This window comes from Grampus griseus, assembly GCF_964374135.1.
Source record: "Grampus griseus genome assembly, chromosome: 4".
Classification (NCBI taxonomy): Eukaryota; Metazoa; Chordata; class Mammalia; order Artiodactyla; family Delphinidae; genus Grampus; species Grampus griseus.
Genome location: NC_138997.1, coordinates 48,405,427 through 48,425,201, shown reverse-complemented (window position 1 = coordinate 48,425,201; position 19,775 = coordinate 48,405,427). Strand labels below are relative to the sequence as shown.

The following is a 19,775-nucleotide window of genomic DNA, read 5'->3' as shown; positions in this document are numbered from 1 at the left end:
CCGTTATGTCCAAGAGTTAAGCTGCTTCTTAAAAGAATAAGAGAAAAGAAATACCTTACATAGTCTGCAATTATACATACCACATTACTTTCAAAAAGGGGGAAAAAAAAGACCTGCATGGTCTCAAAAGATTATGTTTTTTATTGTTCAAATAAAAGTGCACTGCATTACATCTGAAATATAAAAAATGTATTTGAAAAATGTTCCTACTACAGACTTCTAAAACCATGGTATTGTATTTAACAAGCCTGATCCCCAAAACTAAATAAGGAACATTCCAATCAATACTCCCCTGTCCTGTAGCTTTAAAGTAAAAAATATATATATAGGGTTTTTTTCCTTTTCTTTTTTAGTAAGACACCCTATCTTAAGAAATTCACTTTTGTGAGTCAACACAAGTCATGTGTTTTGATAAATACTGGCTAGTATCTGTTATCTAGCAAGATTATTTTAATTAGAAAATAAACTCTAGTAAACACAGCAAAGAAATCAAGCAAAAAATTATAGGATGGTGGCAAAAGTCATACATAAAATACTCTGTTCAATAGCATTATACCCCTTTCTTAGTAAAGTGCAATAATTTTATGTCGTAAGTATATTTATTTGTAGGTTTTCATTTAGCTTTTCCTTTAAATTTGGTCATATCAATCAAGGACAGGTAGGAAAACAAATTTATATATTTTAAGACCACCTCCTAAAATAAAAGATATAAATGTGTTGTTTACAAACTTCTGGATATGTTTGAGAAATCCTCTTTTCTACTCTTTACTCAGGCTACCAGAATAAAGAAATCATTTCATTTACTTGAACAGCCAAGGAACCATATTAATATTGTCAACTGTGGGTGATCTATCTGAATCTTCGTTAATGTTTATGTTTCAACAGTGAGGAATTTAGGTCTAATTTTTTTTTTTAAAAAGACAGATTGATATATACATCACTTTACTTTTATGCTTACTTTCTTTTACATTTCAACCATATAATTTATTTTTCCACATGAGACGGTAGGACACATATTCTTCTTGGATATGTTACTGTTTATTGTTCCAAGTGAACTGAATAGATAAATTCCACTGAGTAGTTTAGTGTGGCCCTGTGTCTTATATAAACAGGTTAAATGGAGACTTCATTTTGTAACCTGTGTATTCATGTCTACCATAAATTGTCTTAATGAAAAATGCAAAATGTATTTTATTACTTGCCCCAAGTTAGCTGTTGATCCCTTTCACTTTTAATATACAAGTGTAGAGATTAAGAAGCCTTTAAAATTGAAAAATAAAACCCCAAAAAACCAAACACCTTCCACTAAATTACTGAAAATTGGAATTTTTATGTTGACTCCTGGTGACCAGAAAGCCAATGTTAAGAATCAATATTATCCAATATAAAATAGTACATTGAATTGTTTAATAATAAACAGTATATTAAGGGCTTATATATGCTGACTGGGAACCAGTGGTGGCTTTTTAAATTCTCAAAAAGACTATGTTTTATGGTTAGAAGAAACGACAAGTGATGATGAAGATTCTCCACCTCTTCGTAGCAGCCATTAGAGTAAAAATCTTTACAGAATTATTTCACTATCAGCAAGAAAATTTTACCGGTATTAGTGGTAAGGGTGAAGAGAGAAAAAAAGAATGAAGAGAGAAGTGTGTATTAGTTTTAAAAGTGTGACAAGGTAATAAAGAGACATGAAAAAGTGATAAATTTCTTATTCTATATGTGCCTTGCTGCAAACAAACTCAAAAGAGAGAAGCATGGGTATTTTAAAAGCCAACGTCGGGAAGCATTCACTGATAATGCCCATTGTTTTACTTTATACTTAAATTACACAAGCAAAAAAGTTGTACTTATTAATAGTTTAATGTATGAAGGAAACATCCAGATTTCTGAATATGAAGGTACATATCTCACATTAATTTAAGTCTACATAAAGTAGAGCCTCTATACTGACATATTGAAATTTACTTTCTGCTTAGCCTTTTCTGTTATGTAAACAATTGTACATTTATTTGCCATTCTAAAACTTCAGGATCAAGTTTACATAATTTTGCTAAATTTCCGTGTTTGCTCAGAAGCAGTTTACAGTACTAAAACCAACCAGCCAAAGAACAGCTTCAACAGAAAGTTATGTCCAAAGGGGAAGAGGGAAAGAAAAAAAGAAAAATGATAAGAAAAATGCTAACTAAGGTAAAACAGATGATGATGGGGAATGGGCAGTCACAAATGTTCACAGAAAGTAGGTCAGTTAGTAAGTTCTTCTGCAAAAAGCCTACACACTTCAGTCAAGCACATCAGTAGAATGATTTGGGAGCATAAATTTTTTTTCGGCCACTTGTGATTTCCTCTGAATGAAAAGGAATCTGCAGGCTAACAAGCTGATCCTCATCAGCCAAGCTGGTTCATATGCACACTGTTCATGTGAGGTGCCCAGGGTCCAGTCCACACCTATGAATACAGAGCACACATTTTATTACATATGTATTGAACGTATATTTGATTAAAACAAAACTCTTCAACACTAAGGAAGTGCTCCTAATATTTATGAACTAAAATAGCTAAGTCTCAATCAGTTTGCAACATGCTGGGAAACAATGAAGAAAAGCAGTGATAAACCACTTTTATCTGTTGTTTTCCTGCCTCTCCTCTTAACCCTCAAACAGGATCTGAATTATCATTGTTTTTTAAAAACCATTATGTGAGTACATACAGGTTGATGACTGTGGAAGGAAAATGAATCAGGTATTAAACATATACCATAATAAGCTAAAATATACAACCATTTCTGTGCATTTTCACAGTTATATACTGTTTTGACATTTATAATACTTTTAATAAATAACCTCTAGATGGCCCTTTTCACACCACTAGTAAATTCTGATACATAAGATTACAACACTTTGCAACTTAAAATGTTTTACTTACCACCCAACAGAATATATTAATTATGCCTTTCATAATTTTAGCCCCAAACCACTACCTTTGGTACCATTTTCCATATCATTCTGCTGTATTTCAGCTCATTAAACTTCCCTCAATTTCCTCAACTGCTCAAATTCACCATACTCTCTCACAACAATGATTTATCTATATCCCATTTGTCTTGGCAGCTCATAAACGCTAAATAGAAGTTCACTGAATGATCAGCCTTACCGTTTGAGGGCCATTATTTTCTGTGGAGCTTGAAACCATCTTTATCAGGGAATTCCAAGAGGGGTCCGCAGCATGAGGGCCATTAAATATGGGTCCTCCAGCACCATCAGGAATAGGTGCTACTGGAGGAATCATTGCATTCCCATACACAGAAAAAGGCATACCCTTAAAACAGGAGAAAGCAAAGATTATGGACATTCAAGTCACTGGTTACTTTTCCCAGTATAATCAATAGCCTTAAAACTGATATTTGAAACTTCACCTCATTTTGGAAAAGTATAAGTTATCTAGGTGATGTAAAAATTATTTTCCATAATATGATTTCTTCTAGCACTAAACAGAAGATACTATAATCCTAGTATATAAAATATTTTGTCAAAAAACATTTCTCTAAACTGGGACAAAATCAGGATTTATAAATGTTCATATTTTAGCCAGCTTTTGACCTATAATTCCAAGCCAAAGCTCCAGCATCATTTCAGAAACGCTTATACTCTGGTAAGTGAAATAAGGCTAATAATCAGAAAATCATTTCGAAATAATGAAAATGCTTTTAAATCACCATTACCCCAACTTTAGGAAAGTCCATGTATCCTGCAGGAACATGCTGATGGAATGTACCAGAAGGAGTTACAATTCCTGTACTCTCTCGCTCCATTGCTTGATGCTGTGAAAACACTCCTGGATCAGACATTGGCCTGTGCATCATAGGATTTCCCATACCAGGGTTACACCAGTCTACTTTGTCTGAGGGAAAATGAAGAGGCAGAAAAAAATAATTGGTGATATTTAAAATCAGAAAGCAAAAAAAATTTACATATTTTGAATATTTTCCATATTGAATTGTGAATTCCTTCAGAATCATGACCTACTTTTATATATTTATCACAGTATTTCCATGTTTGTAGGTAGTGACATAATAGCCTAACAAAGTAATATAAACACTTTGTGTTACAAAACAAAAAAAGCTAAGATAAAAGCTTAAGAGACCCAAAAGAAATATTAATATTTCCTTAATATGAAGAAAATAATATGCTTGCATTAAACTATCTTCAGAAAGCAATGATAAATTCAGTAAGAGCTCACATGGGAACAAAAAAATGTTTCAAACTCTTAAATAAATTGATTAGTCAAAACAAAAAGACATGAATACAGATTTTTAAAGAATGCCTATGATAATTAAATACTGCTTACAATATTTTAGTTAAATGCATAAACTTACTTTCCAGTAAGCAGAATAGCATATCATACCTTGATTGCCACCAATCCCTTCAAAGGACCAGATGCCACTATGCCCTACTGATGTGGACAAATTACTCCCAATAACAGATGGAGCTGAAGTTCCAGTTTGCCTGATACGTGCAGAACGTTCCGTCCCAATAGGGACTGGAACTTTTCTATCCTGAGAGACGTTGCTGGGCTTTTCTGACCCTAAAGGTACTGATGATGGGGCAGGAGAAGGTGCACGAACTCCGGAGGATACCGACTGTGCAGGAGAATCTAAAGAAAAGATATTTTCAAATAATATACATGTCAACTATACAGCCTGTACTTTTGTAAAACAGAATCTTAAATTCTGAAGATATCTTAAATATGCATTCTTTGAGGAAAAAATGAAATTTGAGTATAATGCTTAGATAATAAATTATGTATATTAAAATTTGGTTAAAGTTCTATGACTCTGCAGTCAGCTTTTAATTCGGCTCACAATTTTCCCATTTAGTTTCATGATAGTAGAATGTGAAGGTGTGAATGCTGCAACTACACACTAATTAATATTTAAATAAATTTACCCTTGACAGTGGGTAAAATAGAACACCAGAGCAATGAGAAGACAATGTTTAAATTAAAAAGACAAACAACAATGACAACAACAAAATGGAGGTGGGGAAAACCACTGCCTGTACTGGCAATTCTCAAACTATTTTCCTTGGGAACATTTGTCCCTTGGTATGTTATGATGAAAAAACAAAGATATTCAGGTATCTAACAAATTTGGAAGATCAAGCTTAAGAAAAAAATAAGTTTCTTTAAATCAGGACTTCACAGAACTTTAATATGCTGATAAAATACCAACAGAAGGCTATGCTTCATAACCCAACTGTTTCATTCTATCTTGTGGGTATTCCACAGAAAACTTTTAGAAATGGCGGTTTAAGCTCTACTTATCAAAACAAAGCTAGTTCTTAATATAGGCAATTTGGGAGCATTCATTAGTGATATAATCTCTTTACACACTACAGAGAAGAAGGATAAACAAAAATAACCAAAACTGTATTTCTTATGAAAAGTTCAAATCTCAAGCACATTCAAATTTAAATAGAGTCTGAACTGTGGAGGAGCTTGAAGCTTAAAAGTCAAAACAGTTGGGCTTCCCTGGTGGCGCAGTGGTTAAGAATGCGCCTGCCAGTGCAGGAGACACGGGTTAGAGCCCTGGTCCGGGAAGATCCCACATGCCACGGAGCAACTAGCCCATGCGCCACAACTACTGAAGCCTGTGCTCTAGAGCCCACGAGCCACAAGTACTGAGCCCGTGTGCCACAACCACTGAAGCCCACGAGCCTAGAGCCTGTGCTCTGCAACAAGAGAAGCCACCGCAATGAGAAGCCTGTGCACCGCAACCAGAGTAGCCCCCGCTAGCCACAACTAGAGAAAGCCTGTGTGCAGCAACGAAGACCCAACGTAGCCAAAAATAAATAAATAAATAAATAAATAAATTTTTAAAAAGTCAAAAGAGTTACCTGCATAGATACAACTTATTCATAACTGACTCTATGCCCTAGTGATAGTCATTTAATATTTTTTCATTTATGTTTGCATTTAAGTTTTCTATATGTATGTGTGTGTGCGTGGGAATGTGTGTGTGTGCATGTATCTATCCAAAAGGACTCAGGTAGCTAATAAATTTACAAAATCAATCAATCTATCTGTACACACAAACATAGTGCTTCTATATCCTGAGGTACTTTTCAGGGAACTTGGAAGACAAAGAAAATTCAATAATATTATTGGCCTGAACATGTTTTTTAGAAGACTTCTCACATATATTTTAGAATCATACAAAATTGGAAAGTACTGTAGGGATCAATTCCATCTTACTAGTACTTGCAGAAGTCTATTTTGGTTAAATTGATAGTACCGCCACTCAATGAGATGTAGTGACTATTAACTAAAAGGAATGAATGCTAAAGTACCTTATAAATTATAATTTATTGTATGGATACTGATTTCACTGGGGAACAAAAACATGAAACATGGACTTAACTGTAAAAGTAAACCAAGAAAACTATTACCTTCTAATGAAAAATAAAAATATATTTCCTGCGGTCATGGATCCATTAGCATTACTTGACAGCATTTACTTTTAACAAATGATAAGAAAATGGAAAAGCCACATGTGTCTTCAAAAAAACTATAAATATTTAAAAATTCATCTTACAGTGGTATAAGAAGGAATTCTAGGATGATGGAAGTAACAGTAGCACAGGTTTTGATTCTTCCCATTAAAAAAAGCCACTAAGTTAGCTAAGCCCAAAACCCATGCCCATGGATAACATCTATAACAAAACAGACAAGATATCCAAATGAATCCAAAGATACAAGTGAATGGGGACAAATCACCAACAGCTATAAGACTCATGTAGTAGCAGCATCTGTGTGGAAGGAAGCAATTCTCTAGACCTGAGAACAGAAGAGCCACAAAACAGTCAAAGGTATTCAAAGGAAAGCAGGACAGGCCAATCTGAGAACAGCAGGTGAAAGTGGGAGAGTTCTGCCTATGCACGGGTGATTGTAAGGGATTCACAGTAAGGTCTGAAAAAGCTGGAGCAACTTGGCCCCTATGACTTTTAAAAAATATATATTTATTTATTTATTTATTCGGCTGCATTGGGTCTCAGTTGCAGCAGACAGGATCTTCGTTGCAGCATGTGGGATCTTTCATTGCGGTGCATGGGCTTCTCTCTAGTTGTGGCACGTGGGCTCCAGGGCAGTGGTCCCCAACCTTTTTGGCACCAGGGACCAGTTTTGTGGAAGAGAATTTTTCCACAGGGTGGGGGATGTGTGTGGGGGGTGGGGAATGGTTCAGGTGGTAATGGGGGTGATGATTCAGGTGGTAATGTGAGCTATGTGGAGCGATGGGGAGCAGCAGATGAAGCTTTGCTTGCTCGCCTGCCACTCACCTCCTGCTGTGAGGCCTGGTTCAGACGGGGGGCTGGGAACCCCTGCTCTAGAGCGTGCAGGCTTAGTTGCCCCACAGCATGTGGGATCTTAGTTCCCCGATCAGGGATCGAACCCACGTCCCCTGCACTGGAAGGCAGATTCTTAACCACTGGACCATCAAGGAAGTCCTCGCTATGACTTCTTAAAAGTACCTGCTGATAAAGTCCTACACTGACAAGAAACTTCTGGGAACAGATTCTAAACTGAACAGGAAAGCGACAACAAAAGCAAAGTGAAGAAAATATCCAGTCAAGAGTAGGGCAGAGGTGGAAGAGGTGGGTAGGCTGGATGGTTGGGTAAGGACAACAAAGCCAAGAGATTTAACAAAGTATAAGACCATATTTTTGCACACTTCCTTATAAGAGGAAATTCTAGAGTCTTTAAGCTAGAGAAGATATCTGGATCCACTTACTCCTTCTAAATGTTCAGGAAAACTCACTTCATTAAAAAATTCAAAACAAAATAGAACTGCAGTCGAATTCCATGCAAAGCTATTCTATTAACTAAAGGAGATATGGACCCATAATAACTTGTAGACCAGAGGTCCCCAACCCCTGGGCCGCAGACCGGTACTGGTCCTCGGCCTGTTAGGAACCGGGCCGCACAGCACGAGGTGAGCGGCGGGCAAGCGAGCAAAGCTTCATCTGCCACTCCCCATCACTCCCATTACCCCCGTCCATAGAAAAACTGTCTTCCACGAAACCAGTTCCTGCTGCCAAAAAAACCAGTCCCTGGGCTTCCCTGGTGGCGCAGTGGTTGAGAGTCCGCCTGCCGATGCAGGGGACGCGGGTTCGTGCCCGGGTCCAGGAAGATCCCACATGCCGCGGAGTGGCTGGGCCCGTGAGCCATGGCCGCTGAGCCTGTGCATCCGAGGGGCCGCAACGGTGAGAGGCCCGCGTACCGCAAAACAAAACAAAACAAAACAAAACAAACAAAACAAAAAAAACAAAAACAAAACCAGTGCTATAGTTTAGTCTAATATTCTAAAGGCACATCAGAAAGAGACTATAATCTAAAATTCCAAAGTGAGCTTAAGGAAATAAAAGATTTGAAAGAACAGCATAATTCAGAATTAGTAAAACTAGAAACAAGATGACAAAACTCAGGAAAGGATTAGAAATGAAAGAATATTCCAGAAAAGACTAAATCGAACTGCAAGGAACACAAGCAGTTGTAAATATGATACACAAAGTTCTATTTTTTGTTTTTTAAACTATATATTGAAAGGGCACAATTATATACCTGAGAAAAATCAACCCAGAAAACTAACACGAAGACACAGTCAAAGGTGACAGGGAGGAAGGAAGCAGAGATGGAAGGCAAGCAGGAAGGACTGATGGAAGGAGAACGAATGAATTCTACCTTTCCTCAGACTCATCTCTGGAAGCCTGCCCTAACTTCTACGCTAGAGCTAGTTTTTCACTCTTTTACTGTATCCTTCAAAAAACAAAAGCAAAGCAAAATAACAGAAACCCTCCATATTCTGTTTTTTTAATTTATTTTTTTATTTTTGGCTGCTTGCGTCTTCATTGCTGCAAGCGGGCTTTTTCTAGTTGCGGCGAGCAAGGGCTACTCTTTGTTGCGGTGCCCGGGCTTCTCATTGCGGTGGCTTCTCTTGCTGTGGAGCACAGGCTCCAGGCACGCAGGCTTCAGTAGTTGTGGCATGCAGGCTCAGTAGTTGTGGTGCACAGGATTAGTTGCTCTGTGGCATGTGGGATCTTCCCAGACCAGGGATCGAACCTGTGTGCCCTGCATTGGCAGGTGGATTCTTAATCACTGTGCCACTAGGGAGGTCCCAAGAAACCCTCTATATTCTGTTTAAATGAGCAGAATAACGAGGCTTGCCTGCTAACCCACCTCATTTAAGAAATTTGCCCTGGGACTTCCCTGGTGGCACAGTACATAAGAATCCACCTGATAATACAGGGGACACTGGTTCGTTCCCTGGTCCGGGAAGATCCCACATGCCGTGGAGCACCTAAGCCCATGCGCCACAACTATTGAGCCTGCGCTCTAGAGCCCTCAAGTCACAACTACTGAGCCCTCATGCCACAACTACTGAAGCCCGTGTGCCTAGAGCCTGTAGTCCACAACAAGAGAAGCCACCGCAATGAGAAGCCCGCGCACCGCAACGAAGAGTAGCCCCTGCTCACCACAACTAGAGAAAGCCTGAAAAAATAAAAATTTGCCCTTTTCACAGATTCTGCCACCTCACTAGCCATAGTTCGTTGTTTTTTTATTTTATTTTTTTTAAGTTTATCAGATGACTGTTTTCTGCTTCCTTCCTGATGGCTTAACTGGACTAACAGCAGGCATCTGACTGAACAATGATCTACTTCAGGCTAGCTGGTAATCTATGACTTACGACCTTACTTGAACATATGAGCTGAGCCAACCATATTTCTCAATCAGAAAGGTGCAATTGGTAAACAGAGAAAAACTGGCTTAATTAACTCTGAATTAAATCTTTGAGGACCGTATATAAGATGAGATTACGAAGAAGCCTAGGTGTAAAGAGAGTAAGCAAGATAAGAAACAGACCATGAGTGAGAGATCATAAGTCCACTATAGAAAGAGATAGAGAGTTGCTGTACTAAATCCTGGACAGTTCTGAAGATCGCCCTGCACAGCCTTAAAGTAAATACCATTTTCCTTGAGATTGCTTGGGTCGGTCTATATTCCTTGCTACGAAAAGAGCATAATTATAACTTCTCTTCTCATCTCTAATTATTATAATTTCTTTAATTAGAAAAAAAGAAGCAAAATCTAAATCAGAGTCATGTTATTAAATATGCTAACATATATTAGAGAAAAAAAAGGTTTTAGAGGTTTTGTGGGATCCTATATAATCTTGGGAATCTGTTTTAGAAAAAGAATGTGAAACTACAAATACAAAATCAGGTACAGGACCTTGGCAGGGCCCCCTGCAAATAAGATTATCCTGAAACTGAAGCTTCAGTAAATCCACCTCAGTTCTGAAATGACAACAGGGTCCTGAATTCAAATTGAAAGAGCAATGTGACTTACAAATGGAAAAAGTGCTCCTGCAGGAAAATTACACTGTACTTTCATGCTTCAGTTCAGTGTTGATTAAACTATAGTAGATCATGAGATGAATGTGGTTGGTCATGACTAACGTAAAAAATTGTTTTAAAGGTTAAAGAAAACAGAATAGAAAATACCAGCATGCAACATATATTGTAAGGATAAGTATTGTTTTGTAAATATATTTCAATCACACACAGGTACATGTGTACTAAGTCACGATATAAAATTAGTTTTTTCCTTAAAAAACTGTTAATGCTTTTTTACTGCTTTTTGATCCGACAACAGCTTTGTAAGACTGAATGTCAAAATGGCCCACTGACTAAATTTGCCAAGGCCTGAAACTCACAGACCAGAGCCAGTGATCAGTACTCAATGCATGGACTGGTTGAATGTTGGTAGGATAGACCTTAGCAGTTTGAGTGGAATAAGGGCTGAAGTGATCTCTGCCCAGACTGTATGCAGAAGGGTCTCCGGCATCACCAATCTGCTGTTTGGGGGCCTCAAGGAAGGTTCTTTGCTTTCTTTCTTTTTTTTTTTTTTGAAGGAAGGGACCCATGTCCCCCACATCCCAACTTAATTTGCCAGAGTCCTAATACCATGTCCTGATGTCCTAAAGAGGGGGAGGGAAAAGAAAAGTGGAATGTATGGAGAAGTGGTGATAAAACCTGTTCAAGTACATAAACCAGATACATATATTGTGAAAAATAAGTCATGCTTCTGTGGTTAGTTCTACAACAGCACCCAGAATGGCAATTTTTAAGAAAAATATAAATACTAAAAACAAAATTTTAAAAGACTACCAGAAATAAACAAAAACATGAAATTACACTCATGTGAACAGATTACCTAAAGAAGAGTTAGAAGTCAGATGAAACAAACTAAATGGTCATTAAAAAGTATTAAGATTTACATTAGGTAAGGAAAATGAAAACTAGTTAAAAGCTCAGTATTAAAGGTAAAAAAGTCTGAGAGTCTTGCCTGAATCAATCATTCTAACAGTTGCAAAATGATGACTCAAATTATAATTCCTCTACATTTATGAGTTGTCATTATACTGTAAGGAGCAACATTCCCTCTTCTGCATTTTAAAATTTTATTTACAATCATTATGTAAACATGGGTTTTTGTTTTATTCAATGAGCTGACATTATTCATTTTGATGGTCAAATTGTCCTGAATTTGGCTAGTGGGAGCCCCTTTCAAGCCGCCTCCTGTGTCCTTTTGACATGTCCCAATCATCTGAGCACTGAATTACTTTCTGACACTCTAAGACTTTTGCAGGCTCCCCTTATACTTTCCCTGCCCCAGCTCTCCAATCAGCTATTTCCCCAAGAAGACCTAGTTTCTTTTAGTAAACTAAAATATTTAACAGACAGATCTGGACACTGAATACGCTTAGTGCTACTGAAAATTCATTGCTTCTAGGCCCTTTCAGTAGGCAGTGCTGGGGGGGTGGCGAAATGGCAATTTTATATGATTCAATGCAACACATAACGTCATTTTAAAATTATGAGTTCATGGACTTCCCTGGTGGCACAGTGGTTAAGAATCCGCCTGCCAAAGCAGGGGACACGGGTTCAAGCCCTGGTCCGGGAAGATCCCACATGCCGCAGAGCTACTAAGCCCGTGCGCCACAACTACTGAGCCTGCGCTCTAGAGCCCATGCTCTGCAATACGAGAAGCCACTACAATGAGAAGCCCGTGCACCTCAACGAGAAGTAGCCCGTACTTGCTGCAACTAGAGAAAGCCCGCTCACAGCAAGACCCATCGCAGCCAAAAATAAATAAATTTATTTTAAAAAATAATAATAAAAGAAAAAATAAAATCATGAGTTCATATTGATCCTCTAATTCCAATCCAATTCCATGGGGTTTTTCCTTGCCTTACTCTACTCTATATTTCTCTCTTCTTACAGTGAGAATCCTGGATCACATCATCATCAATATTTTTACTTATTCATTTGCTCAACCTTACAATATACCCCATATAGTTTTAAAATTGTTTATCTATAATATTATAAAAAAACAAATGTCCTAAGTAGAATTGCAGATTTGTCTGAAGTTTATTTGTCTTTAGACTGAAGGGTATACAAAATACTACTGTCTTTAAGAGTTTTTTGGATTGTTTCTTTTTCTTTTAGTAGGTTTATGTTAATAATCTAAAATACAGATAGGTTTACTTGTTTCTATTTACATTCAATTTTAGTGTTTTCCCCTTTATCAAGGTTGGTTTTGTTTTAAATTTATAAATATTATCATGGTTACAAAAATAAAACTATTATTTCTACTGAGATAATTGCTACTTCTCCACCCCCCTTCCCTTATATTCTGCCTGAAAGTCTGATGAGGAATAAGAATTGTCTCAAAGCAACTCCCCACATATTAATTATAAATTACAAAGGGAAAAATGACAATATGACAGTGTAGAAATCTGTGAAACCAAGAGATCAAAGTTAATAGCACCAATAATAGCACAAACTGACATTTTATACCTTCTAATGTCAGTGAGAAGGGTGCAATGTTGACTAATACTAATATTCGTGTCAAAAATATATAACTTAGACTTAATCATGAAGAAATATCAGAAAAACAAACTCAGGCATTTTACCAAACAACTAACCTATAATCTGAAAAAAAAAAAAAAAAGCTTTCTTTGAAAGATACAGAAAGGCTAAGGAAACAGTTCCAGATTTTCTGAGACTAAAAAGACATGGGAATTAAATGCAATCTGTGATACTGATTTGAATCTTGAATGAGAGGAAGTAATAACGGCATTATTGGGACAAGTGATGAAATGTGAATATGGACTATACATTAGATAATAATAATGTATCAATGTAAAATTTGCTGAAATTGACAACTGCATTGTAGTTGTGGAAGAGAATGTTCTTGTTCTTCCAAAATATTATAATTTGGAGTATTTAGGGGAAATCAGCTTGATATGTGCAACTAACTCTAAAATGATTCAGGAAAAAAAACCCCTACAATCCCTACACATACTCTACACACACACATGTACACAGACACACACTCACTCACTCATACACACAGGGATACATGGTGGGGAAAGGGAGGAATGTGGCAACATGTTAACAATTAGTGAGTGGGGGTGGGGGGATATACACGGGTTCTTTGTGCTACTCTTTAAAGACCCTAGAGATATAATCAAATGCAACATGTTTACCTTGAGTGGTTCATGGTTCAAAAGGGGAAAAAAAATTTCTAATGTATTTCCTAAAGTAATAAACATTAGTATCAGTAAGTATGTTTTATTTTATATTAAAACATTCTCTGCTTCTGAGAATCCATTCTATTTTAAAGATTAAGTACCAAAAAATTTCAGGTAACACATTTCAATAGCAATGATGTTACCATTTTAACACCTTTTCTCCCAATTCCTATTTCTTTATGAACATGAAAATCAAAGACTATCCTTATTTTTATATAAAAATAGGTGAATATGAATCACCCATATGTAGATATTTTAAGGAAGATGTTTTTATTCCTATAATGGTTTAGTTTCAGCTCAACATACTCAGAAGACACTGATTCAGATCTGTTCTATACTTAGGAATAAAAACTAATTTTAAGAGGAGTCAAAGAAAAAACTAAGCAGGTAAAATCATTCAAAAATTATGTTTCAGACTTTTTAATCACCGGCTACTTATAAATATGTTTGCTCTTCTGTTACCATTCCATTAGTACATTTCTAAAACTATTAGAAAACAGGACTAACACTTACTGTTCATTATCATCAAAAAGAAGAAAGACCAACAGTAATAGTAGATAATAGTAGTAATAGTAGATAATAGTAGACCAATAGTAATAGTAGATTATCCCATTTACTCCTTAAACTAATCCAGTGTGGTGGATATTAACAGATCAGAAAATTGAGGTTCACTGAAATGACTTGTCTAAGCTCACCTACCTGTCTATATTAGGATTTTGCTGACAAAGGCAATCTGGGGGGGAAATTACCTTGAAAAGTATCTAAACCTCAGTAAATTAACTGTTGTTATTGTTATTATCATGTAACATATGGTTATTAGCTATACTACAAACAGAGTTCATTGGTAATCCTCAATATTTTACTTTACTTTCTTTTTTCCTTAATTGTTGTAACTTGCCCTAAAATCTCTTCAAATTCACCTCCCTAAAGGGAGAGAACCCTGAATTAGGATAAAGTACCAATTTTTTCTTTTTTTTGCTGCACCACGTGGCGCGGCTTGCGGGATCTCAGTTCCCTGACCAGGAATCGAACCCGTGCCCCTGGCAATGGAAGCTCGGAGTCCTAGCCACTGGACTGCCAGGGAATTCCCCCCCCTCCTTTTTTGGCCAACTTTTTAAATAAATAAATAAATTTATTTATTTATTTATTTTTGGCTGTGTTGGGTCTTCATTGCTGTGTGCAGGCTTTCTCTATTTCTCTAGCTGCGGCAAGCAAGGCTACTCTTGGTTGCAGTGTGCAGGCTTCTCATTGCGTTGGCTTCTCTTGTTGCAGAGCATGGGCTCTAGGCACGTGGACTTCAGTAGTTGTGGCTCACGGGCTCTAGAGCACAGGCTCAGTAGTTGTGGTGCACGGGCTTAGTTGCTCCGCAGCATGTGGGATCTTCCCGGACCAGAGCTCGAACCCGTGTCCCCTGCATTGGCAGGCGGATTCTTAATCACTGTGCCACCAGGAAGGCCCAGGCCAATTTTTAATACAGAGTGAATTACCTTCCATTCAATATATACCTATCAATCTTCCTTATAATAAACTAAATGAATAAAACAAATATCCATATTCCTCTAGTACACAGAAATTTATGTTGCATTGAATACAGCTTTAAATAACTGAGGCTATAACCTTTCCTTATAAGCCAGATAGTAAGACTTAAATGTCATAATCAGTTATTCCTTAGAGTTATATTTAGTTTCAGTGTTCTGTTAATAGCTTAGTTTAGATAAGCCAGGCTAAGTAGCTATGTTATAGTATATTCACTTTATCTTCAAAGATGGGTAAAGTATCCTCAATGAGAACTGCTGTAAATTTTTTTTCTTCTTACATTCGTACTTTATTTTCATACTTCTCACTTTGTTTCTGGCATGTTTTTATCACAGTCACTTTGAATTCTTTCTTAAACCACTTCTTTTCACTTAGGGACACCTGTACAAGGATAATTAATATTCCAAGTGACAGTCCTTGTTATTCGACAAACACAAGAAAAACTATAAATATGTAAATTCACTATATGCTACACCTTAGTTCATGCTTTCACTGGCAATGTACTTTGATATGCATCTCTCAAATACTAATATTTTTTTACTCTTTCATTCAGTTAACCAGTCTCTATTAACTGGGCTCTAACACTGTTAGAAGAAATTTGGTAGTTTAAAAAAAAATGGATTCTTATTAAAATTTCCTCAAGGTGAAAGCAATTTGATGCCTTTATCCTTGCTAAATAAATAAATAACCACAAATAATAGCCTCACTATGGAATTCTCTTAATGTGAGTTGAATTCCCTAATGATGAATGATCTTCCTTGGTCTGAAAAATCTGATCACTGCTTCAAAGTCTGACTACAGTTAAAATCACATATCTGGTAATGTGAAATCAGTTGTATTATTTATGTAATAGATGAGATTTAAAGGTAGACCAAAAGAACATTATATTTATACTACTTTTAAGGCTACAAATCTTTCTTCTTGGAAGCTATATTCTCAAACCTGAAAGTAAATGTGTATCAATAGATGATACAACAAGATTTTTTATTCTCAAAAAATGATCCCTCTTAGAAATTAACTTCAATATAATATGCTAGGTTTGATAGAGCCGAAGTTGATTCTAATACTTTAAAAACCTGGAAATTCTATTTAAATTCCTCCTGATTTCAGATTGCCATGAATACAAATTACATTTTTATAGAAATTAAATTATTAAGAGATTTAAAACTTAAAGACTCCAAACTTTGAAAAACTTAAAACCTTTTGTTTTTTTGGGGATTTTTTTGTGGTATGCGGGCCTCTCACTGTTGTGGCCTCTCCCGTTGCGGAGCACAGGCTCCGGACGCGTAGGTTCAGCGGCCACGGCTCACGGGACCAGCCGCTCCACGGCATGTGGGATCTTCCCGGACCAGGGCACGAACCCATGTCCCCTGCATCGGCAGGTGGACTCTCAACCACTGTGCCATTAGGGAAACCCAAAACCTTTTGTTTTCTAAGGGAACATACAGACAAACTCTTCCTCTGGAACTACAGTGTATATTACTCACCATTTGATGCTGATGAACATGGAGTCAACAAACTAAGTGGGGAAAAATGTTGTCTGTTAAAGTTAGCAGCTGTGGGTGCTCCTCCAAGGGGTGCCCCAGGTCCATACATTTGACCTCCTGAAAGGTTTGAGGCAAAGTTTCCCAAATGTGTAGAAGAAGGTGTTACAGAACCATATGGTGAGTCCATATTGACAATACCTATAATGTAGAAGATAATCATAATTTATAATAGTTACCCCTAGGAGATATAATTAGAAAAACCTAAAATTCCAAGAGGTCCCTAATATATCCAAAAATATTTTAGATTATTAAAAAAATTTCTCCTTGCTTACTTCTTCCAGTCATTCCACTCATTATTCCACTCATTATTTTCCCCTTTATTTCCTAAATATAGCTATGAAAAAGAAATTACCAAGGAAAACATTTTACATTTAATTTTAATTCTGACATTTTATTACTTATTATAGAATACATATAGATTTAATATTAACACTAGAATTTAAATAGGTTTAGTGGCCAAGGAGTTGTATAAAATTTTACCTTTAAAAACGTATGGGGAAGGGAGGGTGAGTAGGCAAACCACAAAGGATTTTTAAGGCACTGAAAATACTCTGGATGATAGTATAATGGTTACTATACTAGACTTTTGTTCAAACCCACAGAATGTACAGCACCAAGAATGAACCCCATGTAAACTACAGACTTTGATAAGGATGTGTGACTGTAGGTTCATCAACTGTAACAAAAATACCATTCTGAAGTGGGATGTAGTAATAAAGGAGGCTATGCCTGTGTGAAGGCAGGGGGTATATGGAAAACCCCTGTACTTTTCTCTCAATTTTGCTGTGAACTTAAGAGTGCTACTAAAATAAAAAAACAAAAACAAAACCGAAAAAACCCCACAAAACTAAAAACAAACCAAAAAAAAACTATAGGAGAAAAAAAAAGATTGTAGCTATACTTTTTTTTTTTTTTTTGGTGGTACGCGGGCCTCTCACTGTTGTGGCCTCTCCTGTTGCGGAGCACAGGCTCTGGACGTGCAGGCTCAGTGGCCATGGCTCACAGGCCCAGCCGCTCTGCGGCATGTGGGATCTTCCCGGACCGGGGCACGAACCCGTGTCCCCTGCATCGGCAGGTGGGCTCTCAACCACTGTGCCACCAGGGAAGCCCCTGTAGCTATACTTTTATAATAGAGAGATCTGACAATCAGCATCTTAACTAAGTGGCCATGCTTTCCATAGATAAGAGAAGGACAATCTGTCACTGAGTGCCTCCTGATACAATGCAGTGTGAGATTCAAACATTACCTATCTGATGTTCCTGCTAGAAATGTTTAACCAGAATGTAACCACAGATTGAGAAAACAGGTCAATCTGAAATGCAGGACATTCTTCAGTACAACTGGACTCTTCAAAGGATTCAATGTCAAGAAGAACAAAAGAAGGTGGTGAGATGTTTTAGACTGTGGGAGATCAAAGAGACATAATAGCCAAAAGCAATGTGTGAATCTTCATTGGTTGGATCAAAAGGAGAAAAAAAAGAAACATACAGGCATAAAGGGTATATTTGGGATGATGGTACTACATATTGGGTGCTATTACTGAATTAATGTTAATTTCTAGGGTGTAGAAATAGTGGTATAGCTGTAAAGGCAAACATGCCTATGTTGACCTGAATCTAATACTTCCCTCTGATAGACTCTTAAGTTAAACTTCATTGCTAATTTTGGCTCCAATCAACTGTACACCCCAAAACCTTACCTCCTGATATAGCACGGCTTTTTTCTATACTTTTCCACAAAACAAGAATTTATTTATTTTTCTCTAAATCTTAATTTTAGTCTTTCTTAACACATTACCTAGATTTCACATTTTTTGAAAAGTGAAGTATTTTCACTAAATTCCAACTCTACAAAAATGAAATATAAAAGCATTTCCAATTAATCCCCAAAATATACAAACAGCTCATGCAGCTCAATATCAAAAAAAACAAACAACCCAATCGAAAAATGGGCAGAAGGTCTAAATAGACATTTCTTCAAAGAAGACATACAGATGGCTAAAATCACATGAAAAAATGCTCAACATCACTAATTATTAGAGAAATGTAAATCAAAACTACAATGTGGTATCACCTCATACCGGTCAGAATGGTCATCATCAAAAAATCTACGAACAATAAATGCTGGAGAGGGTGTGGAGAAAATGGAACTGGCCTACGCTGTTGGTGGGAATGTAAATTGGTACAGCCACTATGTAGAACAGTATGGAGGTTCCTTAAAAAACTAAAAGCAGAGCTACCATATGATTCAGCAATCCCACTCCTGGGCATATATCCAGAGAAAACCGTAATTTGAAAAGATACACACACCCCAATGTTCACTGCAGCACTGTTTACAACAGCCAGGATATGGAAGCAAACCTAAATGTCCATCAATGGAGGAATGGGCAAAGATGTGGTACATATATACAATGGAATATTACTCAGCCATAAAAAAAGAACGAAATAATGCCATTTGCAGCAACATCAATGAACCTAGAGATTGTCATACTGAGTGAAGTCAGACAGAGAAAGACAAATATCATATACTGCTTATATGTGGAATCTAAAAAAAGAGTACAAATGAACTTATCTATGAAACAGAAATAGAGTTACAGATGTAGAGAACAAACTTACAGTTACCAGGGGGTAAGGGGCAGGGAGGGACAAATTGGGAGATTGGAATTGACATATACACACTATTAGACATAAAATAGATAACTAATAAGAACCTACTATATAGCACAGGGAACTCTATTCAATGCTCTGTTATGGCCTATATGGGAAAAGAATCCAAAAAAGAGTGGATATATGTATAACTGATTCACTTTGCTGTAACCTGAAACTAACATAACACTGTAAATCAACCACACTCCAATACAACTTTTTTAAAAATAATAAAATGAAAAAAGTAAAAGCATTTCCAATGTACTAATTAGCATATGAAGCTTTTACAACCAAATTATATTGATTCTATTTAGTATTAAGAGAAAGTGTTTTTGAAAGTACATGAAAATATTTCAATCAACCCCCAGCAAGGAAATATTTACTGACCATGTTCT

General features: G+C 36.7%; 1 protein-coding gene across 8 annotated transcripts in view; it reads right to left on the bottom strand.

Moving 5' to 3' along the window:
• Positions 1 to 1,434: 1,434 nt before the first annotated feature.
• ANKRD17 (ankyrin repeat domain 17) overlaps positions 1,435 to 19,775 on the bottom strand; it is a 128,865-nt gene continuing 110,524 nt past the window's right edge. For 7 of the 8 annotated variants that reach the window (XM_082653099.1, XM_082653100.1, XM_082653104.1 and 4 more), the window contains 5 exons: positions 16,675 to 16,872; positions 4,405 to 4,653; positions 3,722 to 3,900; positions 3,154 to 3,318; positions 1,435 to 2,448 (listed from right to left, as the gene is read on the bottom strand). In XM_082653099.1, the coding sequence (XP_082509225.1) occupies positions 2,389 to 2,448; positions 3,154 to 3,318; positions 3,722 to 3,900; positions 4,405 to 4,653; positions 16,675 to 16,872 (851 nt within the window). In that variant the 3' untranslated portion in view covers positions 1,435 to 2,388. The remainder of the gene's footprint in view (positions 2,449 to 3,153; positions 3,319 to 3,721; positions 3,901 to 4,404; positions 4,654 to 16,674; positions 16,873 to 19,775) is intronic. The other variant, XM_082653103.1, reaches the window with a different exon arrangement.